We start from the raw sequence: 13,772 nt of genomic DNA on the forward strand, positions 1-13,772 counted from the left end.
GTGAGATTTGTTTGCAAGTTTGTGAGATCTAGTGTTTGTTTTTTTAATTTTTCTTGGCGGGAGTTCAAATTTTTGGATTGGGTTGGGAGGGAAATTTTTGGGGATGAAAATGTAAGTTGAAAAATATTGGCCACGTCAGCAAATTTGGACCCATCAGCGTGCTACGTCAGCAAAAAGAAGTAACCCAGTTAGTGTTTATTTAACGACGGGGTGACACAGCAACCCAAGTGTTAAGTTGGGAGTGGTGTGAGCAAAAGTCAAAGTTGAGAGTGCCAGCGGCCAATTGGCAATAGTTGAGGGTGTTTAAATTCATTAACCCTTTCTTAATTAATAGGTGCTAAGATATAATTACAAATAAGTTTTATTTTTATTTTACGTATTCTTTATATTCAAATATTATTTATATATTTTACAACTGAATTCATTTGATAACTTTACAAACTCAGATCCTAACATTGTTATTGTTGTCGTCGTTTTGTGTCATATGTTATAACTTAGTGAGCCAAAGGTTTATTTACCCTTTTATTTCACTCTATTTCAGATTCTATTATTCAATTTTAAGATCTTATTAAAATAATCAATATTATCTTATCACATAATCTTCATTCTTAACTATATTTATATTATTCAACTCGTTTAATACATGAGTTTCTAACCTAATATTATAAATATTTGTATCTATTATTTAATTATGATATATACGTGGTTATATAACTATTTACCCTGTTATATCTTTCTCTCTGCCATCGTACTTGATCAGGACAACCTATAAATACATTATACGGTTCTAAGGCTAAAGGGTGTGAAGGTCATGGTTGGGACATGGTTCATCACGTAGAAACATGAATGGAAGGCTATACCACCCATTTCTCTAATCCACTATGGTTTGCATGTATTAAATCATGGTAACCATGGTCCTCTTTTCAATTTTTCAAGTAATCATTTATTTTTTCTTCAGACAAATATAAATTAAAATAAATAATGGGATAGTGGTTTGGGTCATGACCACACCCTTAACGAAGTGATTTTTTATTGTGGATTAGAGGTGGATGACATGACACTAACGTGGAGAGTCATGGTGGTCATGAGGGTCATGACCACAACTTATAGCCTAATAATTATTTACTTCTAATTGTCTTTGTATTAAACACAAACCCTATATAATTCTATTTTGGAATATTGCGTTAGATTATGTGTATCTTGTTGTAGTCGTTATAAAACCTCTTATCATTGAAAAAAATGGACGGATTGAAAAAGTTTTATCTTTGTTTGATAAAAGCATAGTGTTTATAGGTCGCTTTTAAAACATATAGTGGGAATGCCCGCGCGTTGCGGCGGGTGTCCGAACTCATATCAGATTCAATTATGATGCCTATTGCGGACCAAAACCCATTACGGGTATCTAACACTTTTTTCCATTCAACAAAAAAATAGGCGTAGAAGTTTGTATTCCACATACTATGCATAAAATAGACCTGGCAAACGGGTCCGGGTCAGAACGGGTTGTTTTGGCTCGGGTTCGGGTCAAAACGGTCAACTATAAAAAAGGGTTGTTTTGACTCGGGTCAAAACGGGTCCAGGTCAGAACAGGTTTCGGATCGGGTCGGGTCAGTTTTTTTTAACAATATAACTTTGTAAAACTCCGAATGTGAGTAATTTTCACTTAATGAACCATGATTTCAAGCTACATCTAAGTAAACAAATACACATCAGTCATGATTTCAAGCTACATCTAACTAAAACAGATGCTCCATTTGACAGTTTTACATGCAACCCACATGATCATCAATAACAATTATATATTATAGTCTTGCTTCTTGTTGGTGTGCATCATTGTATAAAGCTAGCTGCAAATATGTACAACAAGAGGAGCAAGTGGTTAATATTATTTATGTACACTAAACACTATACAATTGTAGGAACATCAGAATGCATTAATAGAAATTGAATCATATGATGCGGGAATATCAGTCCCATTTTACCATAAATCAGGCGAACAAGCGACTCTAAATTGTGTATGATAAAGTGACAGAAGATATCATTTGCAATATCTAATTTCGAAATATTAAACAATACCATATTTATAAACAGATGCAAGCGTAACAAGCCCATTTTAAACCAACCCATTTCAACCTATACATAAAGTTACCCATTTTGACCCATTAACCAACCACTAACACGCATGTTCCACCTCAACCTTTCTTCAGTATTCAACGGATAATTTGGCTCAAAGTCACGCAATTTCACAAAAAAAGGAACCCCATTTTGTGTAACCAAACGGTGATCCTAAACATAAGTTCTGGAAAGCGAATACACAGTCTCGTTCGAAGGCAAAAAGCATCACAAGCACCGGTAACAACGTAATCAAAGTCCTCATATCAAACCCATCCGACCCATTATGACCCGCACTAAACGGTGTTGCAGCCCGCGGGTTCACCCCACCGAAAAAAAATCTCCTAAAAATCTCCTACGCATCAACATCATCTTCGTAATAAAACCCTTACCCGTTACCGAACCCTCGACGAACATCCCGACGCCAACTCTCTTTCTCGTAAACAAGCCCATCAGACCCTTATCCGTTACTAAACCCGTAAAGATCATATTGTTTTCGACTCTCCTCATCGCTTAAACACTTAAACGCTTTCGAAACCTTCTTAAACGCCTCGTCTGAACCGGGTGCCTTATTCTTATCAGGATGAACTTTCAATGACAGTTTCCTATAAGCCTTTTTAACATCATCAAAAGTACAATTTTTATCCACCCCTAAAACAATTTCACTCACAATTGTTATCTGCTCCTGTGTACACAAACCCGGACCAGAAACTGAGCCCGAAACTGAACCTGAACGTTTAGAAATTTGTCTTAAATATGTAATTATGGAGATTTAAAAGGCAAGAAAGGTGAAAGGCTTACAGAAGTTGATCTTCGGATTATTTTGTATGCCATTCACAAGTTTTGGACCAATGTTTGAATCCACAAAGATTGTACTGAGCAGTGTAAACAGAAGCTGCAGCCAAGAGTGATGGCGCGAATATGACCACCTCATATTCCACGAGGCAAAAATCCACCTATAATTGACATTTGGACGATTTTTGAATCTGATTGAGCCGCCTTGAGATATCTTTTGGAAAAAACATATGGGGTTGGAACTCTAATGTGTGCAGCATTAGATTTTCATGAAAAAAAAAAGATAAAAAACAAATTTTTAGATATTAACAACATCAAAATCAACAAAAAAACATATAAAAACCCAAAATCAACAAAAAAAAAAAAAAAAATACAAAAGAGACTAAAACGATCATGACCCATGATTTTATTCATCTAAAAAAGTCAACCCTAAACCGCACTCACTCAATTTTGTGTATCCCTGAACACAACCCGTTTAACCCATTTAACTAAAAGTGTCAAGATGGGTTGGCAGGTGATAATCAAGTTGTAAACGTGTTATTCGGGTTAATGGGTTGCAAGAAATTGGGTTAGACGGGTAGCTTCTTTCTAGTACCTCAGGTAATTCTTTTTGTTGTTAAATTTTTTTGCAGCCAGACCCTTTAATTATAAACAAATATAACAATAACCTTATTCATTCAGAAAACTTTAATTTTTTTCGATAAAAAGATGTAAAACTTACCCTGTTGTAGGCTGTTCTTGTCATCATTCCTTGTAAAGATCAAATAGCAACAAATATAAGCAAAATAATATCTATATAATATAACATATAACATTTTAAAAATATATCTATAATCAACACATACGGTAATAAAAACTCTCTTGTAGACAATACGAGGGTGGGTATGGATCCTTTTCACAGATTAACATCACCCCAAATTATTCAGTTATGGCCACGAATCTTGACCGCAGTAGCCATCTTGGCGCCTTTGCCTTCACAAACAAGAACACAATGTATTGAAAAGTAAAAAAAAGCCCAGATCGTATACAACAGTTATTTATATATTCAACATTCATGATATTCAAGATTCAAGTGCAGAAAATCTTGATCTAAAGTTAACTGGTGTTTAGATTTTACCTTGCAGATTCGAAAGTTTGTTGCTGTCAACTGAAATCTCTGTTGATTGAAAGAAAAAAGTTTAAATAAATCAATGGAAACCCAAATTACAATCTAGAACCGAAATTCGATTGAATCGAAGAAGGCTTATTAAAATTCTTACAATACTCCCAACTTTAATTTTACTCTGATAAAGGATGATAAAGCCAAGATTTAAATCAAGAAATTTGCAAATTACACTAAGATGTATTCAAAAAGTAAACTTAACAACAGATTATACAAACAAATAATGGAAATCACACCTGTTCACTGTGTCCTTGTGGGGAGTACCTTATCTACTGATTCCTTCCACCATGGATCCTTGTCCTTTACTCTCAGAGATGGTACGGCGGAGTAGTGGCGGTGGGGGTGGAGGAGCGCGGTGATTGGCGACGGCGGTGATTTCGGTGATGCAGAAATGGATGAACGGAGAGTGTAGAGCAGACACGCCGTGGAGGATGGAGATCGGGCCATGGTGTTAGGGTTAGGTTTAGATTGATAAACGCTAACTGCTTTTATTAGTGAATAAGAAGATGGAAGATGAAGGCGGTTGGCTTTCTCCGACTTATCGGTGGCATCTTATTTAATTGGTGATGAATGATGAGCAGGGATTTCGATGGATGAAATCCCGAGACTGCCCCTTAGGTGTCTTAAAATTGTGTGCCATTTCCTAATTTACCCCTCTAAAATGGCTTTTACTCCCTTGTACATTATGTTTCAAAATTTATACGTACGGTAAAATTACGTTTGTGTACGTCACTTCTCCTTTTTATAATATTATAGATAAGCACGTTTACAAACTAAGACAAAAGACATGTTGTGACAATATTAAAACCTTGAGTCCTAAGAATAAATTACAAGTTTTGTCCTTTATGTTTGTCTCAAATTTCAGGCGCTGTCTTTTACCTTTAAAATTGATGAGTTTTGTATTTAATGTTTCAAAATCTTACACGTTATGTCCTTTAGGGCAAACGTAGTTAATTTTTTCTGTTAAAAAGGTCATGTGCAAGGCACATGAGGATATTTTTGATATTTTACCCTATTATTTAAAAAAATATCTTAAAAGAAAAAATAAAAATAATATATATTAACAATTTTCTTTCTCTGCTCATCACTTTCCCTCTTGTTCATCTCTTTCCCCATTTTCTTCAACCATACAATCTCCACAACCTACTCACACCACCACATCCACCTCTTCCACCACCACAGCCACCACAACCTCTGATGAAACAATGGTTAACCGGGCAGGGTTAACACACTGGTCTCGTCAAGAAGGGTTAATCCCTTCCTCTCGAGGATCACTGGCTGGATCACCGGTGGTTGATCTCCTGCACAAGGAAACAAGCCGTGACTCGTAACAAGGAGGATGGGGTGGGGGGTGCTCCTTGTTACCACTCTCCGGCGTGAGAATCAGTATTTTGCTTGGGAAGCAAAGTAAGATAGTAGTAGTAGTGAGAGAGTTGTGGAGAGATACCTCAAACCTGGTTTGGGGTTGGTATTTATAGCCGAGGAGTGAAGGAGGATGATGATGGATGGACTGACGACGTGCTGCACCTTTGCAGGTGTGTCAGGCTTGTCGGTTGTGGAGGTTACGCCACGTCAGTCCATTGCTTACGTAGCTCTGACAGGTAACTGCCATTGGTGCCACTTGCACTGTGGTGTCAGTCCCACTTGTTGAGTGCATAGGATGCGGTGCAAGCCACATCGCTACGTGCGGTAACATCTGAAGTTACCGCGTCTCCTACTTGTGATCAAGGAATACGCGAGATGCGGTGCTAGCCGCATCGTCGACTATTTGCCTGCATCCCTTGTCGTGACGAAAATGCCCATATGGTGCGGTGTCAGCCGCACCGTTACGTTCATCTTCTTCTATGCCTAAGGTAAGGCTTTCTTGTATTGATAGAAGTGTTCACTGGATGCGGTGCGATGCCGCATCGCTGTGAATACTTCTGTTTTCATATACCAGATGTGATGCTATGTCGCATCACTCTACCGTTCTCATGTTCCATGTAAGTCCTCCTTCGTTACTAGATAGATTGGATTCAACCCTTGTGCCGACGCGTTCTCGCATGGGCACAAGTAGGTTGTTAGCTAGTGGGGGTTTTGATAAGGGTAATGGTCACTCGCGGTCGATGCTGACGCGAGATCTGGGACCATACCCCTTCAAGTCCTCCCAGTCTAGTGTTGCTGCCACATACAAGTTGTATGTGGGAGGAGTACTGGACTATGGTGTTTGGAAGGTAGTTTGGAGTCTGGAGAAGATCCTAGACCATGTGTGGTCTTTTCTGTATGTAAATCAAGCTGGAGGTCTGGAAGGGTCATCTGACGCCTCTTCCGTATCGGTGAAGGAATCTCGTCTGATGCGAAATTCTCAGCCGATTTATGTCACCAGGTGGCTTGCCACCTGTTGTTGTGCCGAAGGTCTCTTGGAGACTTTGTTAGTAATGCTGCACAAACTTCGAACCAACCTCTGAGATGGTGGTTTGAAGGTATGCAGAGGTTTCCCACCTCTGAAAGGTGGTCTTTTCTTCAAACCAATTGTTGAATTGGTGCATGAAGAAGAAAAGAAATTTTTTGATCAATCTCTGAGATCTGGATCAAGAGTAGTTGATGCTTGTAAGTGCTTTGCTCGAGCTCTATGTTCAGCGTCTAGTCGTGAGATGACGATCCCTTTTTTGTTGGGTTTTCGTGTTTGTCGTCATAGCTCTCTAGTAACCGCACGTCCTTTGCGGTTACCTCGTTGCGTCATTGTTGGCCATGTTTGGTCGAACAATGTAGATTTGTACTATGGGTAAATAAACATGGTCATAGGCAAGGGTATGCCCACCATTGTTTATTCTATGCGGCCCATAGGCGGGCAAACAAAGTCATAAGCAGACTTGTTACCGCTGTTCGGACGCTTGCTGTTCGACAAGGGCTCGTTTAGATCGCTTATCTGCGTTCGTTTTGGAGCCACTTACCTTCCCGCTCCAATACCGAGTTTGCCTTGAAGTAGCTTCGCTCGGTGATGTGGAGTTACGTTGGCTCTTCCGTAGCAACCAGTCTGCGGAAGCTATGGTTATGTCCGCAGCTACTCATGAGTGTCTGCGGTGTTGCATTCCCATATTCGCTCGAAGCGGGTGTGTTGCTTGGATGTAGCTCTTGAAGGTTCAGGAGACAGGGTTGCTGATGTGCGTTCGCGTACATTCCCTTCCTTCCTTTTGTTAAAGAAGGTGTTCGTGTGCCCTCTGCGGTTGTGAACCGGACAGGAGGGATTTGAAGCTTGAAGAGAATGAAGGCAATGCGGTTTACCTGTGTCTGAGATGCGGTTCAGTCCAACGGACAACGCTGGTTCTGAGCATCTGACACACCTGAACGGGCTCGTGTGTGTCATGTCCGCATATTGCACGTGTGCTCGTGGGTAGTGCGGATAGGTATTATACCCCCTTATAGTGTAGAGATATATATTTTTACCTATTTTTAGGGGTATGTTAAAAAACGACATGCGGTATGGGTTATGGTGCGGTATACCAGAGAAACCGCATGCCGCTTATAATTGGATAATGTAGTCGCTTTTTGTTGCATACGTGGCTGATCTCACGTGTGAGTTGGTGGAAGTTGGTGAGATCTTCCTGGCATGTGCTGAAATGAAAGGACGTTTGCACTGCCCGAGGCATTAAATGCACTGTAGCAACGAGTGTAAACGTCTCTTTTGTCAGGCGCGTGGGCGGCCACGCGCGCGTGATAACCGTCAGCGAAAACGGCGCTTGACACGTGGTGTCATACGATTCGCTCTTTTTGAACGTGATGATTTGTTTTCTCCCTCCGCATTAATTGCGATGGGTATATAAGGGGAAACCGTTCGTGGTTTCCCCTCACTTGTTCGAAATTTCAAAAATTTGCCGGTGAGAGAAAACTGTTTCTTTGTCTTCTCCGACGATATTTCTTGAAGTTCCGGTGAGGTTTTTGGTTGTTCCACTTACTGTCTTCTGTTTCTTCGATATTTTCTGATGGCTGAACCATCAAATCCACACAATGTGGAGGGTGAAAACCCAGAGCCATCTTCGCCGGTGGCGGCGGAGGAGGAGGAAGAGGGAGCCGCCGGTGGTGGTTTACCGGCGTTAAAATGGACCAGGAAAAGCTTTGATCGTCTAATGCTTGACGTTCAAATGCCCTCTGAATATGGGGCAGTCTACCCATCTGAAGGTGACACCGGTGCCGACGCTTCGGCCGGTTACGTGACCATGTGGTCGGACTTTTTTGGTGACTGCAATCTCCGGTTACCTCTGACCGTTTTTGTTGTCGAGGTTTTGGAGTGGTACAAGGTCCATATCTCTCAAATGAGTCCGTTTGGTATGATTCGGATTCGAAATTTCGAGTTCACCTTTCGTGCTCTTGGCATAGAGCCCACCGTTGGAGATTTCCGACGGTTTTATCAAATGACGGTGTCCTTGGGGTTCTTTTCTTTCCGTCAGCGAGATGGTACTCCCAAGCTGATGACTCCTCCCAAGGGGATGACGATGTGGAAGAAGAAGTTCTTTTACATCAAGGCTGCTGCCATTGTTGCAAGGATGACGTTTCGGAATGTGACCGAGACGATCATCGCAGAGACCATTGCGGTCCCAAGTGTGAAGACGGTGGAGTGGTTTCCGCGGTTGCAGACCATTGAGTCTGTGAAGTTGACCAACACCCAGTTGTGGGTGTTGCGCATGATGTTGATGCGGAGGAACAAGAAATCGAAGCCCGTGGTGCGGGAGAAAAGTGGTGGTACGTACTTTTCATTTATTTAACTTTCTTATCCTTGTGTGCGTTACTTACTTGTGCGTTTGTTATCAGAGAACGCTCCCGTATGGAGGATGTTTGCCCCGGATTTCCAGGGTCAGGTGGAAAAAGTTGTTTGTGCGGATGGCGAGGAGGAGTTTAATGTTATCATTCGAGATAACTTCCGGGTGCCTACTGAGGCCGCATTGGCAGTTGAGTTGCCGCGGGGTAAAGGTATGTTTAGGAATTCTTTACCTTTGTGATAACAATAAGGGTTGCACGGACTCACGTCTTGCATGGTTTTCATGCAGGTGATCTTGGGGCCTTAGGGGACCCTGATGCGAAGGGTGTGCCTAAGAGGCAGACGGTGAAAGGTGTGCGCTTTCGCCAAAGGAAAATATCAGAGGTCCCTGTTGTGCCTCATTTGGTACCGCAGGCGGCAGGTATCTCTCAATCTTCTTTTCGTAGAAACTTGGATTATGTGATAGTATCTGATACCCTTGAGGGTTTGGGTACAGCTGCGGGGAAAAGGCAAGTAGAAGAGACGGCTGCTGGTGCCGGTGGACCGAAACGTCGGAGGCTGCAGTCTAAGAGGACTGTTCCGACATTGAAAAAACCTGCGGTTACTGTTGGTAAGTGTTGCATAGCTTGTCTAAAATGTTATGTATAACTTGTTTTGACCGCTATTTGACTTTGTTTTTTGCAGAGCCTCACGATGAAGGTTTTTCTATCTTTGATGCTCCGGAGTCACCCCCGCGTGCCACGGGTGCGGGTGCAACGGAGGTGCCGTCGACACCTCCTGTGAAGGTGGTGCCTGAGTCAACCGTGCGGAAGGAGGGTATCGCAGAGAATGTTGCGACCCAGATTTTTGATACCGTTGACTCGTCCAACAATCTGATCTCTCCCAATGAGGGAGATAATTTGAGTGTGCGGTTTGCTGATACTGGGAAACAACAGTCTGATGCCGAACCGCAAAAAACTGGTGCTGAAGCGCGGCAGCATGATGCTGAGCTGCAGAAGTCTCCTGCTGGTGAGAAGGGTACCGGCTCATCTGCTGGTGGTGCGGGTTATGATGGGCCTCCAATTCAGCCTGGGGAGTCTGAATTGGAGTATTACTACCGCACTTACACGCAGGGTCGCAGTACTGTGTATCACCGACCCCCCTGGACTGTTATGCAGGGGGATGATATTTCTAATGACCCTTCTGCATGCAAGGAGATTTTGGGTGGTCTGGGCACCCCTTTTGAAGTGGAACGTGCCCGTGCTGCACCTTGGGAGCTGCGCATAAATCAGCTCTCAACAATGTTGATAGGATCTTCCATTGTGGCGAATGCCATTTTGGAAGATTACAAGGTGTTGGGCCGCCGCGAGGAAGAGGCTGCTCGCATGCGGGCTGAAGCGGAGAAGTTGGTCAAGGCTGCCCGTGCGGGTGCGGAGCAGCTTGAGAAGGATAGAGCTGCTTTTGAGAAGCAGAAACAGACCGCGGAGTGGGCTGCCGCTGCTCAGCTTAAACAGGTTCGTACTCTTGCCAAACTCCTTTCTGATGAACGCAAGACTTGGAATGAAAAGTTGTCCAATGAGCGTAAGAAGTGGAACGAATCTTGGGCTAAGCAAAATGACACTCTGTTTTATGCTCGGCAGGAGTTGACGAACGCCAAGGCAGCGAACGTTGCCTTGGGTAAAGAAAAAGCTGCAGCAGAGGCCATTGCTGTGAAAGCGCAGCAGGCGAAGGCCGAGGCCCTAAAGGCGCTTGAAGAGGCCAAGGAAGCCGGGGCGCGTGCGGCAAAGGCCCTTGAAGAGGCCGCAGAGAAGGAGAGCCGTTCTTCTAAGGCTCTCGAAGAGGCGAATGCAGAGCGCATTCGTTTGGATAAGGTTGTTGCCAGCTTACAGGTATGTGTCGTTACTTCTGTTGTATATTTCCTTCAATGTTTTGAAGATGCTTATTGGGTGAACTGTTTGCTGTTTTTTGATAGGCTGAGGTTCAGGCCCGGGAGGTCGCGGTTACAGACCTTACTGCCCGCGTGTCTGTTGCGGAGGAGCGGGCTGATGCCGCTGTTGAGGCAAAGGATGCCTTGGTGTTCTCTTTTGACCAGCTGAAGGCTGATCGTGAGTGGTTGCGGACTAACGGTATCGCGCGTGTAAGTATCCGTTGCCTTTATATTTGCTTGGATTATCATCCGAGACTTATGATCTTTTTATTGCAGATTGTTGAGGCTATCATGGATGCCCCTGAGACCGCAGCTGGCTTGGACTTGGTCAAGCAGCGTGCTCGTGACGCTGGTTTTAAAGCTGGTTATAACCACTGTATTTCCCATCTGAACGTCATGTCTATAGGCGGTGAGATCGAGGAGCGATCCGGTTTTCGGGACACGGATACCGAGTCGCTTCTTAAAGCGGCCGAAGTCTCCTTTTATGATACGTCCCTTGCCTGTGTAGAGGAACTGGACAATTGTTTGGAGGCTGCGGACTATGTTGATCGCTTGCGGATGCTTTATCCGGATGCCGAAGAGGAAGAACCCGCTGGTGGTGCCGGAGGAGATGCGGGAACCAGCGGTACAAAATAGGGTTTAGGTTGGCTAGTGTGCCTCCTTTTTGTGTTCCTCTTGTATAGAATAGGAACTTTATGTAAATTCATTGAGCATCGTGTGGGTGCTTTGAGTTTTTTGAATAGAAAGTTTTTTGTTCAGTTTGTACAAGTGTTTTTAATTCTTGCATGTCTGAACGTATGTATGCGTAACTTTACCCATTTGTGAATGGGGTCAAGTAGACTCCATACTTTTATCGTATGAGGGCGCGTCAACTCTGTTATTTACCGCGTTAGGGTTTTAGAATTGTGTAAGCTTTGTAAAAGCTTGTATACCCGGAACTCCATACCTTTGTCGTATGAGTACGCGTCAATTCTGTTATTTACCGTGTGAGGGTTTTAGAATTGCTTAAGCTTTGTAAAAACTTATATATCCGGAACTCTACCCATTTGTGAATGGGGTCAAGTGTACTCCATACCTTTGTCGTATGAGTACGCGTCAATTCCATTGTTTGCCTTTTTGGGCTCAGGAATTGTGTTAAGTGTTAAAAAAACTTGTTTATCCGGCCGGATAAATATGTAAGTCTTTTTACCTTCTGCTGGCCTATTACAATATTTGTGTGTGGTTACCACTTTGTATGGGTATCGCGAATGAAGATTTTGCCAATCTGTTTTTGGGATACCGCAAAGTGGAACACGCATTTGTAATAGTAATAACAAACAATAATGTATAAAATTGCTTATTTATTTATTTGCAAATGGCCTGCGGCCCGATAGGTTACATAGAGAAATGTAAGAACATGGCTTACATATAACAGCGTCGAAGCTGTTGAGCATTCCATGTTCGTGCGATAGGTTCGCCTTCTAGCGTTTGTAATTTGTACGCGCCTTTCCCTAAGACCTCTTTGATGAGGTAGGGTCCTTCCCACTTGGGGGCGAGTTTGCCTGGGCGCTCGGCATTAGATGCCTCATTGTCGCGTAGGACGTAGTCTCCTGGGTTGAAAGTACAAATGCGGACGCGCGTGTTGTAGTACTTTTCAAGTTTGGATTTATATTTGGCCTCATTGATGGCAGCGTTTTCGCGCCTTTCTTCCAAGAGGTCCAAATCGATCCTGCGTTCCGTGTTGTTGTCTAGTTTTTCAATGGCCAACATTCTAGGAGACGAGAGACCTACTTCCGCGGGGATCACCGCTTCTGAACCGTAGACTAGGCTGAAGGGTGTTTCCCCGTTGCTTGTTTTTGGGCTTGTTCGGTGAGCCCATAAGATACTTGGGAGTTCATCGACCCAGCCACGTCTGGCCGTTCCCAACCGTGCCTTGATCCCTTCGACTAGGCTTTTATTGGTACTCTCAACTTGGCCGTTCCCTTGCGGGTGTGCGACTGATGAGAATATGTGCTCAATATGTAGTTCTTTTAGCCATTTTTGGAAGTCGTCGGCAGCGAAGTTGGTGCCGTTATCGGTGACAATGCACATTGGTAAACCGAAACGGCAGATGATGTGTTCCCAAATAAACTTTCTCGTTATCATAGCCGTGGTTGAGGCGAGCGGTTTTGCTTCCACCCACTTTGTGAAGTAATCGACCGCTACTATGATAAATTTAACCGCACCTGGAGCGTCAGGGAAAGGTCCCACAACGTCAATTGCCCATTTCTGAAAGGGCCATGCGGTTGTGACGGGGACTAAGTTGTTCTTTGGCCGCAAGGTTTTTGGAGCATGACGTTGACAGTCAATGCATTTGCGTAACTCTTTGATGGCGTCCATGTGCATGCCGGGCCAGTAATACCAAGCATTCATGATTTTGGCCACTACCATGCGTGGTCCAGCATGTATGCCACATATGCCCTCGTGTATCTCTCGGATGAGGTATGTGGCATCCTGCGGGTTGACACACCGCAGGAGTGGCCCAAGGTATGACTTTCGGTATAAGATACTGTCTCCCATTTGATAATGGCACGCTTTGTATTGTAGCTTGCGTGCCTCTGATTTGCTTTCGGGAGTCACACCTGATTGTAGATATGCGATAATAGGTGTCATCCATGATGTTGAACCGTATTGAATAACGTTGACTTGGCGCAGGGGTACCGAAGGATTTTGCAGAATTTCGATGCGTATCTCCTTTGCCAAGTGTTGGAAGCTGGTAGATGCAAGTTTTGATAGTGCATCTGCGGACTTGTTTTCGCTTCGATTAATATGGCGAATATTGAACGAAGCGAATTTGGATATTAGTTGCAGGGCTTGTTCGAGATAGAGGATCATGATATCCCCTTTTGCGGCATAGTCGCCGCGTATTTGGCCTGCAACTAACAAGGAATCGACGTGTGCTTCCAGATGCTGCACGCCGATTTTGACTGCTAAACGTAGTCCCGCTAACAGGGCTTCATATTCTGCCTCGTTGTTTGTGCTTTTGAATTCGAGGCGGATTGCATATGTAAGCTCTTGGCCGTCAGGGCTGACGAGTCGCAGAC

General features: G+C 43.5%; 1 protein-coding gene across 2 annotated transcripts; it reads right to left on the bottom strand.

Annotated features, from left to right (window-relative positions):
• Positions 1-1,631: 1,631 nt before the first annotated feature.
• On the bottom strand, positions 1,632-4,648 carry LOC110909518. Of its 2 annotated transcripts, XM_022154436.2 has the most exons (7): positions 4,306-4,648; positions 4,025-4,063; positions 3,753-3,879; positions 3,629-3,657; positions 2,914-3,151; positions 2,783-2,841; positions 1,632-1,847 (listed from the first exon to the last, which is right to left on the bottom strand). In XM_022154436.2, the coding sequence occupies exons 3-7, from the start codon at positions 3,814-3,816 to the stop codon at positions 1,803-1,805; spliced, it is 435 nt and encodes a 144-aa protein (XP_022010128.1). In that variant the 5' UTR covers positions 3,817-3,879; positions 4,025-4,063; positions 4,306-4,648; the 3' UTR covers positions 1,632-1,802. The 2 variants fall into 2 exon arrangements, with proteins under 2 accessions (XP_022010128.1, XP_022010124.1); XM_022154432.2 differs by having other exon boundaries at positions 1,639-2,841; positions 4,306-4,640.
• Positions 4,649-13,772: the final 9,124 nt, after the last annotated feature.

Source organism: Helianthus annuus, chromosome 2, assembly GCF_002127325.2.
Source record: "Helianthus annuus cultivar XRQ/B chromosome 2, HanXRQr2.0-SUNRISE, whole genome shotgun sequence".
NCBI lineage: Eukaryota > Viridiplantae > Streptophyta > Magnoliopsida > Asterales > Asteraceae > Helianthus > Helianthus annuus.

Bases quoted from the DNA above. Each gene is read 5' to 3' on its own strand.
- LOC110909518 (XM_022154432.2), bottom strand. From the start codon at position 3,816: ATGTTAATCTGTGAAAAGGATCCATACCCACCCTCGTATTGTCTACAA. The intron at 3,658-3,752 runs GTATGTGTTGAT...GATCTTTACAAG, and splicing joins ACAAGAGAGTTTTTATTACC to GAATGATGACAAGAACAGCC. The intron at 3,152-3,628 runs GTAAGTTTTACA...TGCACACATTAG, and splicing joins CAAGAACAGCCTACAACAGG to AGTTCCAACCCCATATGTTT.